Source organism: Salvelinus namaycush, chromosome 5 (genome assembly GCF_016432855.1).
Source record: "Salvelinus namaycush isolate Seneca chromosome 5, SaNama_1.0, whole genome shotgun sequence".
Lineage (NCBI taxonomy): Eukaryota > Metazoa > Chordata > Actinopteri > Salmoniformes > Salmonidae > Salvelinus > Salvelinus namaycush.
In genome coordinates, this window is record NC_052311.1 from 6,029,374 (window position 1) to 6,045,510 (window position 16,137).

The window sequence follows — 16,137 nt, forward strand, 5'->3', positions numbered from 1 at the left end:
GCTAGCGCCATCATGAAAAAGGGCATGAGGAAAGCCCTACAATATTATGCTTTTCTAAGTAGTGAGAACGCTCAAGAGCAGGCAATGTTGAAAAGTAATTTAGACATGTTGTACTTTTCTTAAATATGGTTGTGTAATCGACTAAAACAAACAGACAAGAACATTGCGTTTGGAAAATATCATTTTTTGTTGTTGCTGTGAGCCAAATGGGGTAACCTAGGTAACCACAGTATTTTCTTTACAGGCTGCCTTGAGTGGTGACGTTCTAATACTGACTGGGACGTTGGCGCTGCCCATGCTAAAACAGACTTTTGGCCACTAGAGTTCTCTATCTATCTCTATGGGTGCGGCGTCTGTCTCCATGGTAAATAAACATGGCGGTGTCTGGTGAGTGGGAAATAGTTTTCATAAATGTGCAGACAACTTGTGAACGATAAGTGTCTCTGGTTATTAATCGCTTGTCATAATGTGGATATGAGTTGTGCTTTCAGTTTCAAGATAATTTACATTTTAGTAGGCTTAGCATGGGAGAAGTAACGTTATCTACTAACTGGCTAGCCACTTAGCTAGCTAGAGAACGTTAGCTACCTAGCATTCTATCACGAACAGCACAGCAACAGCATGTTAAATGTTTAAGCAGGCCTGCCAATCAGACATTTTGTAAATACATCACTGTAAGCATGTACATAATTGATATGAAATGGGAAGATTTAGAAGAAGACTTGTTTAACTGCTCATTTGTCTCATTTTTGCAGGAAAACATCCAATTGTATCCTTTGTTTTTTGTTGTAATGTAGAATCTGCATCAGCTGCATTTAATAGCTAGTTAACGTCCGCTATTTCATTAGCTACTGTGATAGCTAACGTTAGTCTGCATCTTTATTCCTTATATAGTGCACTACTTCTGACCAGAGCCCTATGGGTACTGATTTGGGACATAACGTTAGGGACGTCAAAGCTTAGGTTTAGGTTGCTTCACACTCAATATGGAAGCTCTAGTCTAGAGCAGGGGTTCTCAAACGTTTTCTCATAACCCGAGTGACATCAAAATAAAAAATAAATAGTATTCAATGAGTTTTACAATGACGTCGGCAATGCATGGCTGGCTGAACCAAGTCTCGGCTCTGGGAAGGAACATTTTTAAAGCCCACCACTTGGTATCGAGAGAGAATTTTACAGTTTAAGCTAATATCCTGCAATTCTACACAATATGTCATGAGGCAGCGAGAAAACGTTGCAGTTTTAAAGCTGGAGTCCTTAATTGAAACAATAACAAAGCGGACACCCCCGCCTCCGTTTTGGTAAAAAGCTGAGGGATTGGCCTGGAGAAATGTAACCAATGTTTTGAGGCTATACAGTGTTTGTTTACATTTATATTGTTTACAAACAGAGTTTTTTTTAAAAAGGAGCAATTTTAGGTTCTGATGGGTACAACAGTTGAAATAACCTCATGAGACATTTCTAAGGTTTATTTTTCAAGAATCGATTAGTATATCATGGTATTCCATACCAAAAATGCATTTAGCAACTAAGGATTACATTTTTAAATTACAGTGCATTTATTCTCAACTAGTCTAAAGAAGGCCAGTTTTATTGCTTCAATCAGCACAACCGTTTTCAGCTGTGCTAACATAATTGTAAAAGGGTTTTCTAATGATCAATTAGCCTTTTAAAATGCTATACTTGGATAAGCTAACACAATGTGCCATTGGAGCACAGGAGTGATGTTTGCTGATAATGGGCCTATGTAGATATTACATTTTTTTAAATCAGCCGTTTCCGGCTATAATAGTAATTTACAAAGATTAACAATGTCTACACTGTATTTTGGATCAATTTGATGTTATTTTAATGGACAAAAAAATTGACATTTCTAAGTGATCCTAAACTTTTGAGCAGTAGTGTATATCTTTTTTATTTTTGATCATGCCCCTGCAGTACCTCCACATACCCCACTTTGAGAACTACTAGTCTAGAGAGCACAGTAAACATTTGAGAACTACTAGTCTAGAGAGCACAGTAAACATTTGCTTAGGAGTATTTTTAAGCTCTCCGTGGTTAAGTAGGAAGACATGGATGTCATTGTTGTAAAAAAAAAAAATGTGAGTGTGTTTGGTTTACCATCATCCTAAATTTAAGTATTGAATTATTTTGTATTTTATTATTTTACTTTATGCCAATTTCTCCAAGGTTTGTGTTACTACATTACACAAGCTTACATTTTCAACACGTAACATTTAGTTGAGATACAAGATCCTTTTTTCTTTAGATTGGTGATGCTAAATAGAAAACTTCACTGTCATCACGAATAGATTTAAATCGATTGCTTTAAACGGGTTAATATATGTGGGTTGGTACCGTTCATTTTGTTATATGCGCCTGTCTGTTGCAGGACTTAGAACACTTATCATTTTTAAAGGTCCAATGCAGCTGTTTTAATATCAATATCAAATCCTTTCTGGGTAACAATGAAGTACCTGACTGTGATTGTTTTCAATTAAAATGGTAATCTCTCTCCCGACATTCTATAATTTTGATGATTGTCTTCAACAAATTCTCTTCTTACCAGTGATGTGAAAATTATTCTCAGATTCCGTGTGGCTTTTTGAAAAGTGTTTGTTTAAACAGTGCAAACACCGCAAACGTTTGCCCCTTATACTATTGATTTCAATGTGATATCGATGGAAGTGCAATTTTTTTTTTTTACAATTGCATTAGGCTTACCGCGTTGTCGACCCACTTCAATCAAAATGCAACACTTCAGAATGTAGCTAGGTGTCTTCTACAAATTGTCCTGATGTACACATTATTTCCAGATTCCGTGTGGTTTTTGAGCTGTGTTAGTTTTAACAGGACGTGCAACCTCATCTCCCCCCTCTAAAGCTATTGATTTCAACGTGATAATCGATAGGAGGGACTGACAAGTGTTGCGTTTCTGTTTCTGTTGTTGTCCCCCGTATCAAAATGCAACATTTCAAAATGTAGCTGACTGTCTTCTGCAGGTTGTTCTCTAACCAGTGAGTACAATTATGTGGTTTTTACATGACCCCCCCCTGAATCGATATGAGTGATTTATTGTTAAAACAACAAGGTGCCGTTTCTAAGGTGCTCATTTAAAAAATACAAGTAATATGATTAGTATTGTTGCACATTTATGTGTAGACAGTACATTTTATGTTTAGGTTTTCAATATATTACAAACTGTTTCTGCATGTTTGTTTGTTGATTTGGACACGTTAACTGTGTTTTTACATTGAGCTATTGAGCTAAATGTTCTGTCAACAGGAAGCAGCGACAGCATCATTTTCAACTTAAGTTTTAGGAATATAAATTGAACTTTCAACATTTTCATTTCCAATGGTATTGGACTTACTCAGGGGAAAACTGCTCAGTGGGTCCAAAAATGTGCTGTGATTTATTTTTGATGATATAGGCTACCAGAAATCACCAAAATGGGTTTGCCCTGCCTACTCATATCATAGACCCTTGGTTATATCATCTGCCAGTGGGCTACCATTTGCAAGTCTTAGATATGACCTTAACGACACATCTCAGTTGTCCTCCACACCACTGCAGGTCCTGTTCTACCTCAACGGCTGGTATTTTGCTGCCTACTTCCTTGCTGAGGGTCTGATGTTTGTTTACAAAGGTTTGTAGTCTACTCAAATGACCACACAGAGACATAAACTAATGTTTAATCAATCACTCACTGCCTGATGTTTTGCAAACCCAGTGTCAAGGCTAAAAGCAAAATGATTGATTTCTAAATATGCCTTTTGTATTTCCACAGGATTGTTGTTACCATACCCACCAGCTAGTCTCACGTTGGACGTTGGGCTACTACTTGTGTTCCTTGGCCTGGAGTCCCTCCGAATATTTTACGGTTTGTGTTTTGTGAAGCTGTATTCTGGGCTACCGGTATGTCTCTGCATCGTCACATGGTGTGTTCATTTAAAACAAGAATATTCACATTATGTAGCCTACATTGTGTGCTTATTACTTGTCATATTTATTGCCATAATGGCATCTGGTAGTTCTATTTGGCACCTACTGTAGGACTATGCTATATGTCCTTCCTTATGATCATGTGCTAACGTTTTTTTCCGTCCACACTTGTTCCAGGTTGGAAGGGGAACTTAACAGAGCGTTCTCTGGCCATGTCAGTGAGTGTGCTGGTCCTGGTGCCGTGCACAGTGCTGTCTGTGTACTACCTGATGCTGCAGACATTCGTCCTGCGCCTGGAGTTCATCCTTAATGCTGTGTTACTCTGCTTCTACAGTCTGGAGATGCTGCTGGGAATCATGTCCATATCTGCTTTCTCCAGGTAGGAGAAACATGACATATAAACTGGTACCCAGGCTTTCTCCAGCAAGAATAAACATGACATGACATAGCCTGGTTACCAGTCTTTATCTTGGTAGGTTGGGTACCAGTCTCTTTCTCCAGGTAGGAGAAACATGACATAGCCTGGGTACCAGTCTCTTTCTCCAGTAGGAGAGCCATGACATGGCATAGCCTGGGTACCAGTCTCTTTCTTCAGTAGGAGAGCCATGACATGGCATAGCCTGAGTACCAGTCTGTTTATACTCTCTTGCCAACTCCTTATGGAATTTACATTTAAAGGGTTGGCAAGAGAGCAGAAAAAAACTGGTACCCAGGCTAGGCATGACATGCTCTTCTCTCTGAACTGGGTAGATTCCTTGGTTTTAGGCCTCATCAATTGTTGATTATTGATCAATGAATGTATTATGCTTTGCGCTTAAGATGTGACCTTGCATAATGTTTCACTGTAAAGGTTCTATATCAGTGATGCTGGATGTGACCTTGCATAATGTTTCACTGTAAAGCTCCTATATCAGTGATGCTGGATGTGACCTTGCATAATGTTTCACTGTAAAGCTCCTATATCAGTGATGCTGGATGTGACCTTGCATAATGTTTCACTGTAAAGCTTCTATATCAGAGATGCTGGATGTGACCTTGCATAATGTTTCACTGTAAAGCTCCTATATCAGCGATGCTGGATGTGACCTTGCATAATGTTTCACTGTAAAGGTTCTATATCAGAGATGCTGGATGTGACCTTGCATAATGTTTCACTGTAAAGCTCCTATATCAGTGATGCTGGATGTGACCTTGCATAATGTTTCACTGTAAAGCTCCTATATCAGTGATGCTGGATGTGACCTTGCATAACGTTTCACTGTAAAGCTCCTATATCAGTGATGCTGGATGTGACCTTGCATAATGTTTCACTGTAAAGCTCCTATATCAGTGATGCTGGATATGACCTTGCATAATGTTTCACTGTAAAGGTTCTATATCAGAGATGCTGGATGTGACCTTGCATAATGTTTCACTGTAAAGCTCCTATATCAGCGATGCTGGATGTGACCTTGCATAATGTTTCACTGTAAAGGTTCTATATCAGAGATGCTGGATGTGACCTTGCATAATGTTTCACTGTAAAGCTCCTATATCAGTGATGCTGGATGTGACCTTGCATAATGTTTCACTGTAAAGCTCCTATATCAGTGATGCTGGATGTGACCTTGCGTAACGTTTCACTGTAAAGCTCCTATATCAGTGATGCTGGATGTGACCTTGCATAATGTTTCACTGTAAAGCTCCTATATCAGTGATGCTGGATGTGACCTTGCATAATGTTTCACTGTAAAGCTCCTATATCAGCGATGCTGGATGTGACCTTGCATAATGTTTCACTGTAAAGGTTCTATATCAGAGATGCTGGATGTGACCTTGCATAATGTTTCACTGTAAAGCTCCTATATCAGTGATGCTGGATGTGACCTTGCATAATGTTTCACTGTAAAGCTCCTATATCAGTGATGCTGGATGTGACCTTGCGTAACGTTTCACTGTAAAGCTCCTATATCAGTGATGCTGGATGTGACCTTGCATAATGTTTCACTGTAAAGCTCCTATATCAGTGATGCTGGATGTGACCTTGCATAATGTTTCACTGTAAAGGTTCTATATCAGAGATGCTGGATGTGACCTTGCATAATGTTTCACTGTAAAGCTCCTATATCAGTGATGCTGGATGTGACCTTGCATAATGTTTCACTGTAAAGCTCCTATATCAGTGATGCTGGATGTGACCTTGCGTAATGTTTCACTGTAAAGCTCCTATATCAGTGATGCTGGATGTGACCTTGCATAATGTTTCACTGTAAAGCTCCTATATCAGTGATGCTGGATGTGACCTTGCATAATGTTTCACTGTAAAGCTCCTATATCAGTGATGCTGGATGTGACCTTGCATAATGTTTCACTGTAAAGGTTCTATATCAGAGATGCTGGATGTGACCTTGCATAATGTTTCACTGTAAAGCTCCTATATCAGTGATGCTGGATGTGACCTTGCGTAACGTTTCACTGTAAAGCTCCTATATCAGTGATGCTGGATGTGACCTTGCATAATGTTTCACTGTAAAGCTCCTATATCAGTGATGCTGGATGTGACCTTGCATAATGTTTCACTGTAAAGCTCCTATATCAGTGATGCTGGATGTGACCTTGCATAATGTTTCACTAAAGCTCCTATATCAGCGATGCTGGATGTGACCTTGCATAATGTTTCACTGTAAAGGTTCTATATCAGATATGCTGGATGTGACCTTGCATAATGTTTCACTGTAAAGCTCCTATATCAGTGATGCTGGATGTGACCTTGCATAATGTTTCACTGTAAAGCTCCTATATCAGTGATGCTGGATGTGACCTTGCATAATGTTTCACTGTAAAGCTCCTATATCAGTGATGCTGGATGTGACCTTGCATAATGTTTCACTGTAAAGCTCCTATATCAGTGATGCTGGATGTGGCCTTGCATAATGTTTCACTGTAAAGCTCCTATATCAGTGATGCTGGATGTGGCCTTGCATAATGTTTCACTGTAAAGCTCCTATATCAGTGATGCTGGATGTGACCTTGCATAATGTTTCACTGTAAAGCTCCTATATCAGCGATGCTGGATGTGACCTTGCGTAACGTTTCACTGTAAAGCTCCTATATCAGTGATGCTGGATGTGACCTTGCGTAACGTTTCACTGTAAAGCTCCTATATCAGTGATGCTGGATGTGACCTTGCATAATGTTTCACTGTAAAGCTCCTATATCAGTGATGCTGGATGTGACCTTGCATAATGTTTCACTGTAAAGCTCCTATATCAGTGATGCTGGATGTGACCTTGCATAATGTTTCACTGTAAAGCTCCTATATCAGTGATGCTGGATGTGACCTTGCATAATGTTTCACTGTAAAGCTCCTATATCAGTGATGCTGGATGTGGCCTTGCATAATGTTTCACTGTAAAGCTCCTATATCAGTGATGCTGGATGTGACCTTGCATAATGTTTCACTGTAAAGCTCCTATATCAGTGATGCTGGATATGACCTTGCATAATGTTTCACTTTAAAGGTTCTATATCAGAGATGCTGGATGTGACCTTGCATAATGTTTCACTGTAAAGCTCCTATATCAGCGATGCTGGATGTGACCTTGCATAATGTTTCACTGTAAAGGTTCTATATCAGCGATGCTGGATGTGACCTTGCATAATGTTTCACTGTAAAGGTTCTATATCAGAGATGCTGGATGTGACCTTGCATAATGTTTCACTGTAAAGGTTCTATATCAGTGATGCTGGATGTGACCTTGCGTAATGTTTCACTGTAAAGCTCCTATATCAGTGATGCTGGATGTGACCTTGCATAATGTTTCACTGTAAAGCTCCTATATCAGTGATGCTGGATGTGACCTTGCATAATGTTTCACTGTAAAGCTCCTATATCAGTGATGCTGGATGTGACCTTGCATAATGTTTCACTGTAAAGCTCCTATATCAGTGATGCTGGATGTGACCTTGCGTAACGTTTCACTGTAAAGCTCCTATATCAGTGATGCTGGATGTGACCTTGCATAACGTTTCACTGTAAAGCTCCTATATCAGTGATGCTGGATGTGACCTTGCATAATGTTTCACTGTAAAGCTCCAATATCAGCGATGCTGGATGTGACCTTGCATAATGTTTCACTGTAAAGCTCCTATATCAGTGATGCTGGATGTGACCTTGCATAATGTTTCACTGTAAAGCTCCTATATCAGCGATGCTCGATGTGACCTGATCTGCTCAGTGTTTCATGCTCATCAGTTTTTCCTCTATTTTGCTTGTCAGGTCAAAGGTGTACTAAGGAAGACGAATGCTGTTCCCCATCGTTTCAAGAGGAATGGAAAAAAGGCTTTTCACCATGATTGTTATGTGAACATATTTAAGTCCCACGTGTTGGGAGTTTTTCTATTTTTCTATTGTCTGTTAATAGCCGAATATTTATATTTTTGTAACGATGAAATGTCTTCTATTTTATTTTTTACCTTTTTTTGTATCAACTGTCAATCTTGTATGGTACTAGCAACACTAATGGAATTGTCTTATGAGGTTATTCCGTCTGCTGTGCCTGATAATGGAATTGTCTTATGAGGTTATTCCATCTGCTGTGCCTGATAATGGAATTTATTTGTACATTTTTTGTTGTTGTTGATGCAGAGCACTATATTTCATTATTATTTACTTTAATAAATACAATTCCTCATTCGTTCATTCACCAGAGGACTTTTTTCCTCAAGTAATTTATATTCCTGATTTGCTGAATCCCAGCAGCAGCCTGTGGTTAAACCCAGATCCTAATTGCATAGAACAGGGATATTGACCAAATATGTGTTGTTGAGCAGTCTGAAGAAACGTTGATACATTTTTGTCAGTCTCTCGAGAGATGGGCAGTTATTATTTTTTATTATATATATATTTTTAAAAACATTTAACAGTTGAATACATTGAATAAAACGTTTATCCCTAATTACAATTCACAATCAATCTGATGGGGTGGAGCTTTTATGTTCATCAGCAAATGTGGACGAATACGAAATGAGGATGCATGCGCAATAAACCCTGTATGGGGGGGGGGGCACCGGGGCAGGCGATGCTGTCAGCGAAAGGATCCAGTGTGCCCGAGTAGCGGTAGCAGTCATCCATCCCATATAGACATAAAATGCTATTTATTTCTAAGGCGTATCAGCGGCCTTGCCAGTTGTTAGAAGTAGCCTAGTTATTTTCTTTCTATAATAGTATATTTATACAGGCCAAGATATTAGATTAGTTATCGGCCGGGGTGGATAATGCTACAGTCTTCATCATCCGGGCTGGTGCAGATGGAGGGATGTGGGGAAAAGGCGAAAGATACGCAGAAAATTCAGGTAACAGATGCTCTTCTTCTACATCTATTTTAGACCTTTTTCCAAGATTACAGAAGTAACATAGTTGACAGAACGAGATCAAGGTGACACGTTCTTATTTTTTTCAATGCAAATGTTTGTGCCGGCCGGCTTCTTCGTTGTACGTAAACTGCTGAGAGAAATCAAAGGGCCGACCCCTCCCAAAATCTCGCTGTTCTAGGACAACCCGGTGTCGGCAAGATTTTGATAGCTAGATTAGTTTGGGGTCCTTAGTTGGACACACTAAAATAATGATTGGATCTCAGTTGAACAAACCAGATTAGATGCTTGATAATTGGGAGCATCATATTATATTTTATAGGTCATTTTATCACCGCGATTTTTTATATTTCTATACTACCTAATTTGTTGTTTCTACAAATGCAATCCTATGCACTATAAATTAATTACATCAGGCCTTGACTAAAGGGTCCCACCAAGTAGGCCTATACTAATTCTTAATTAAACCTTAGCATTTAAAAAAAAAAGATCAATAAAGAAAATGTTAATTCAAGCATGATTACACAATGGGCCTATTTAAAACAGGGATGATACTACTGTACAAATAATAACAATAAAAGTATAAAATCTGTGGGCCACATGCTTTAACAGTATGCTAGTCAACACCATTTCTGATCAGAACATCCCTGGCAGAGCTAGGGGCCTGGCAGAAATACACAGATGTTAGGTATGAGCTTCCTGTGGCTGTTACAGAATAATTGGTAAGAAAATGGAAAATATAAGTCCTATCCTACCTTAACTGATAATGACCCAATATAGGCCACATCAGGGGCGCAACTTTGGTTTTAAAAGTGGGGGGAGACATTTTTTATTTTTGTAAACAAATTCTGTCAGATAAACACTTCAAACACGCCTGGTCCTAAAGCACACCATTCCCTCGTTTGTATCACATTACAATGAAAAAACTGTGTGTGAGGGGGGGGAGGGGCAAAAATGCAATTTCAGAATGTCCCCAGTGAAAGTTGTGCCCCCTGGGCCACATACTACCTACTGAATTGTAGAAGAACCATTGTTTTCCATGTACTCTATTACCAACATCTCAGAGGAACTCTGCATACTCTGACTACCCATTACTGTGGCATATATAAAGAGTGAACCGTGTAGTAGAAGCTGCTCCCTTGTCTGTCCGACAAAACGGAACCTATAGGGAGGTAGTTCTACAGTGCATCATAGAAGTCCAGTGTCAAATCAAAGCACATGTTATTGGTCGCGTACACCTTTAGCAGATGTTAATGTGGGTGTAGCGAAATGCTTGTGTTCCTAGCTCCAACAGAGCAGTAGTATGTAACAATACACAACAATACACACAACTCTAAAAGTAAAATAATTGAATTAAGAAATATTACATAGAGCAATGTTGGCATCCGGAGTATAAATATATACAGAGTTGAAGTCACAATTCCAGTGGGTCAGAAGTTTACATACACTAAGTTGACTGTGCCTTTAAACAGCTTGGAATATTCCAGAAAATGATGTCATGGCTTTAGAAGCTTCTGATAGGCTAATTGACATTTGAGTCAATTGGAGGTGTACCTGTGGATGTATTTCAAGGCCTACCTTCGAACTCAGTGCCTCTTTGCTTGAAATCATGGGAAAATCAAAAGAAATCAGCCAAAACCTCAGAAAAAAAATTGCATACCTCCACAAGTCTGGTTCATCCTTGGGAGCAATTTACAAACGCCTGAAGGTACCACGTGCATCTGTACAAACAATAGTACGCAAGTATAAACACCATGGGACCACGCAGCCGTCATAGCACTCAGGAAGGAGACGCATTCTGTCTCCTAGAGATGAACGTACTTTGGTGCTAATAGTGCAAATCAATCCCAGAACAACAGCAAAGGACCTTGTGAAGATGCTGGAGGAAACCAGTACAAAAGTATCTATATTCACAGTAAAACAAGTCCTCTATCGACATAACCTGAAAGGCCGCTCAGCAAGGAAGAAGCTACTGCTCCAAAACCGCCATAAAAAAGCCAGACTACGGTTTGCTACTGCACATGGGGACAAAGATCGTACTTTTTGGAGAAATGTCTTCTGGTCTGATGAAACAAAAATAGAACTGTTTGGCCATAATGACCTTAGTTATGTTCGGAGGAAAAAGGGTGATGCTTGCAAGCCGAAGAACACCATCCCAACCGTGAAGCTCGGGGGTATCACGCCCTGACCATAGAGAGCTATTTATTTTCTGTTGGTTAGGGCGTGATAGTGACTAGGGTGGGTCATCTAGGTGTTTAATGGTTTATGTTGACCTGGTATGGTTTCCAAACAGAGACAACAATAAACAGCTGTCTCTGAACAGCTGTCTCTGGGGTCATATTTAGGCAGCCATTTCCCCTTTGTGTTTTGTGGGATCTTGTCTACAGATAGTTGCCTGTGTGCACACCAGTAGCTTCACGTTTCGTTCAGTATTTTGTAGTTTTTGTTCGGTGTTCATTTGACAGGGGCAGGGGGGTGGGGGGGGGGGGGGGGGTGGGGGTCTGGCAGCATCATGTTGTGGGGGTGCTTTGCTGCAGGAGGGACTGGTGCACTTCACAAAATAGATGTCATCATGAGGAGAAAAATTATGTGGATATATTGAAGCAACATCTCAAGACATCAGTCAGGAAGTTAATGCTTGGTCGCAAATGGGTCTCCTAAATGGACAATGACCCAAGCATACTTCCAAAGTTGTGGCTAAATGGCTTAAGGACAACAAAGTCAAGGTATTGGAGTGGCCATCACTAAGCTCTGACCTCAATCCTATATAAAATGTGTGGGCAGAACTGAAAAAGTGTGTGTGAGCAAGGAGGCCTACAAACCTGACTCAGTTACTGGAGCTCTGTCAGGAGGAATGGGCCAAAATTCACCCAACTTATTGTGGGAAGCTTGTGGAAGGCTACCCAAAACGTTTGACCCAAGTTAAACAATTGAAAGGCAATGCTACCAAATACTAATTGAGTGCATGTAAACTTCTGACCCACTGGGAATGTGATGAAAACAATAAAAGCTGAAATAGATCATTCTACTATTCTGACATTTCACATTCTTAAAATAAAGTGGTGATCCTAACTGACCCAAGACCGGGAATTTTTACTAGGAATTAAATGTTAGGAATTGTGAAAAATTGAGTTTAAATGTATTTAAAGGTGTTTGTAAACTTCTGACTTCAACTGTGTGTATATATATATACAGTATATCACAAAAGTGAGTACACCCCTCACATTTTTGTAAATATTTGAGTATATCTTTTCATGTGACAACACTGAAGAAATGACACTTTGCTACAATGTAAAGTAGTGAGTGTACAGCTTGTATAACAGTGTACATTTGCTGTCCCCTCAAAATAACTCAACACACAGCCATTAATGTCTAAACCGCTGGCAACAAAAGTGAGTACACCCCCAAGTGAAAATGTCCAAATGTATTTAGAATAAGGCAGTAATGTAACACCGTGGAAAAAGTCAAGGGGTCTGAATACTTTCCGAATGCACTGTGTGTATACATATATATACAGTACCAGTTAAAAGTTTGGACACACCTACTCATTCAAGGGTTTTTCTTTATTTTTACTATTTTCTACGTTGTAGAATGAAAGTGAAGACATCATAACTATGAAATAACACATATGGAATCATGTAGCAACTGAAAAAGTGTTAAACAAATCAAAATATTTTATTTTTGAGATTCTTCAAAGTAGCCACTCTTTGCCTTGATGACACACTCTTTGCATTCTCTCAACCAGCTTCACCTGGAATTCTATTCCAACAGTCTTGAAGTAGTTCCCACATATGTTGAGCACTTGTTGGCTGCTTTTCCTTCACTCTACGTTTCAACTCATCCCAAACCATCTCAATTTGGTTGAGGTAGGATGATTGTGGAGGCCAGGTCATCTGATGCAGCACTCCATCACTCTCCTTGGTCAAATAGCCCTTACACAGCCTGGAGGTGTGTTTTGGGTCATTGTCTTGTTGAAAAACAAATGATAGTCCCACTAAGTGCAAACCAGATGAAATGGCGAATCGCTGCAGAATGCTGTGGTAGCCATGCTGGTTAAGTGTGCCTTGAATTCTAAATAAATCACAGACAGTGTCACCAGCAAAGCACACCCATACCATCACACCTCCTCCTCCATGCTTCACGGTGGGAACCACACATGTGGAGATCATTCGTTCGTTTCTCTTCAGCATTTCGACCATGAAGTCCAGTCTCTTCTGAACAGTTGATGTTGAGATGTCTGTTACTTGAACTCTGTGAAGCATTTATTTGGGCTCTAATTTCTGAGGCTGGTAACTCTAATGAACTTATCCTCTGCAGCAGAGGTAACTCTGGGTCTTCCTTTCCTGTGGCGGCCCTCATGAGAGCCAGTTTCATCATAGCACTTGATGGTTTTTGCAACTGCACTTGAAGAAACTTTCACTGACTGGTATTGTGTATATATATATATATATATATATAATGGGATGCATAGACATTATGGACAGTATATGGATAGAATATGTAGTATATAGAATACATAGGATAGAATAGTATATGTACAGCAATAGCTAAATAGGATGGCCTTGACTAGAATACAGCATATATGTAAATTAAATGGGTAAAACAGTATGTAAACATTATTAAAGTGTCAAGTGTTCCATGATTAAAATGACTAGTGTTCCATGATTAAAATGACCAGTGTTCCAGGTCTATGTGCATAAGCAGCAGCCAGCTCTAAGGTGCAGGGTTAAGTAAACGGGTGGTAGCCGGCTAGTGACAGTGGCTAAAGTTTAGGGCAGGTTACTTGGGAGAGGTTGGCTAGTGGTGACTATTTAACAGTCTGATGGCCTTGAGATAGAAGTTGTTTTTCAGTCTCTCGGTCCCTGCTTTGATGCACCTGCACTGACCTCGCCTTCTGGAGGATATCAGGGTGAACAGGCCGTGGCTCCGGTGGCTGAGGTCCTTGATGATCTTCTTGGCCTTTCTGTGACACCGGGTGCTGTAGATGTCCTGAAGGGCAGGAGGTGTGCCCCCGGTGATGCGTTGGGCTGACCGCACCACCCTCTGGAGAGCCCTGCAGTTGCAGATAGGGCATTTTCTGTACCAGACGGTGATACAGCCTGACAGGATGCTCTCAATGGTGCATCTGTAAAAGTTTGTGAGGGTCTGTCACAGACTGAAATTCTGTGACAGATAGAGACAGTGTGTTGACAGAAGGTCAGTGTTGGGAGTCCAGTGTCCTATACTTTATACCCTATAACAATGAAGGCCATGGGATTACTGTAGTCAATTAACTACACTTAAATGGATTGTGAATGGAGATCTATTTGTGTTTGTTAATTGGTGACTGTGACCTGCATATGATGGTATTGTAGAACATGACTTTCTTGTGACCCCATTAATTCCTGTTTCCTCAGTGCAAGAGACTGACTGAAGAGAGAGATGAAGCAGAGAGCCAGCTGAAACACATCAAGAGAGGTGAGTTCCAGACACTGACACACACATTTTACACTACTGTTACACAGATTACCCTTCCTCACAGGTCTCTCTACACACCCCTCTGGTGATGACCACCTCTCCAAACTGGCTCCTGAATGGGTGTGTGTAAGAAGGTATCCCAGTTTCCATCACTACTCGGAGCCTCAGCCAACCATAGTCATGGATTTGTGTTTTGGCAACCCTGCCAAGTTCTTCCTAGCAACATGTAATAAAATACTACAGTAGCTCCATTAACAATTGATTTGGTAAGGAAGAAGGTTACAGGGTTGAGTGCTGGAGTCTGATATCATTATGCGAGGTAAGAAAGACAATAATCATTCAATATTCAACATTGACAGCTACAGTATACTGTAGGTTTAACGTGTAGCTTTAGTATGACAGGGTTATTGTGCTACTTTCAGCTAGCTGTCTTTGGCAATGTTGAATTATAGGTCACGTCATCAGCATTTCGTTCAGATGGTTGGCTGTATCGCTACAAGTCAAGTTTCTGAAATGCTTCTGCTTGACACTTTTGTAGGATCGGTAAATCGTGTAAGAAGTGTTTACCTTTTGAAGTGCAGCATGAAATCATTTTTGTGGTTCTTACATAACCTAATAAAGTTAGATGTGGGTCTCTCTCCTCAACCAAGCTGGAACCAATTCTGCTGACCAGTTTCAGCTTCCCAGACAGACAATCTTTAAACAGAGAGGTAGCCTATTTTGTTTGCTGGCCTTTAACCTAAACAATAGATAGTTAAAGACAGGTTGCTCTGAATTATGACTGTAGACTCTTAGACTCCATAGGAGTCTTCAGCCAGGGCCAAAGAACGTGTTATTACCAGGTCTTATTATAATCAGGGAACTGTGTCTCTCCTCTGTCCCCTGCTGTGGTCGGCATTCATTCATCTCGCTGATCTGAACCACGGTCACCATGCCAACACCTCATGTTATTTCACTGCATTATTCAAATCCTCAATTATGAATGATTCATTACTAGAGAAAGAGAAGGGCTGTTCCTGCGTTCCAGTCTGGCATCTATTCTATTGTGTTCTTTCACTCAGAGTGATACAGTATATTTTATAGGTACATTATACTCTAGTCAATATGGGGAAATAAGCTTTTAAAATACAATTTCAAGTTGACATGCACTTAAAACAAGAGATATTAGTATGTATGACCAACGACAATGTATCATACAATTACCATTAGCTATATAATCTCTGAAAATGAAGATAGCTTATTTTCAATATTACTGAAATCCTGAAATTATAGGCTATAAGCTATTTGCTTTGCTAGGACCAGAAGATGGCTGATTACATTCAAACAACAATAGTACTTCCAAGACCACATCGCTGACTCAGGCCTGCAGCATTTGACGCAGCG

General features: G+C 40.0%; 2 protein-coding genes across 2 annotated transcripts in view; both read left to right on the plus strand.

The window, feature by feature from the left end:
- Positions 1-374: 374 nt before the first annotated feature.
- On the plus strand, positions 375-8,795 carry LOC120046909 (transmembrane protein 216-like). Its single transcript, XM_038992461.1, has 5 exons — positions 375-387; positions 3,434-3,649; positions 3,791-3,883; positions 4,123-4,324; positions 8,204-8,795. Exons 1-5 carry the CDS (start codon positions 375-377, stop codon positions 8,217-8,219), a joined length of 540 nt encoding a protein of 179 aa, XP_038848389.1. The 3' UTR covers positions 8,220-8,795.
- A 406-nt stretch (positions 8,796-9,201) lies between these two features.
- LOC120046910 (shootin-1-like) overlaps positions 9,202-16,137 on the plus strand; it is a 29,976-nt gene continuing 23,040 nt past the window's right edge. Inside the window, exons 1-2 of the mRNA XM_038992462.1 lie at positions 9,202-9,279; positions 14,694-14,754. Coding sequence (XP_038848390.1) covers positions 9,202-9,279; positions 14,694-14,754 — 139 coding nt within the window. The remainder of the gene's footprint in view (positions 9,280-14,693; positions 14,755-16,137) is intronic.

Bases quoted from the DNA above. Each gene is read 5' to 3' on its own strand.
- LOC120046909 (XM_038992461.1), top strand. The intron at 3,650-3,790 runs GTTTGTAGTCTA...GTATTTCCACAG, and splicing joins TCTGATGTTTGTTTACAAAG to GATTGTTGTTACCATACCCA. The intron at 3,884-4,122 runs GTTTGTGTTTTG...CACTTGTTCCAG, and splicing joins GTCCCTCCGAATATTTTACG to GTTGGAAGGGGAACTTAACA.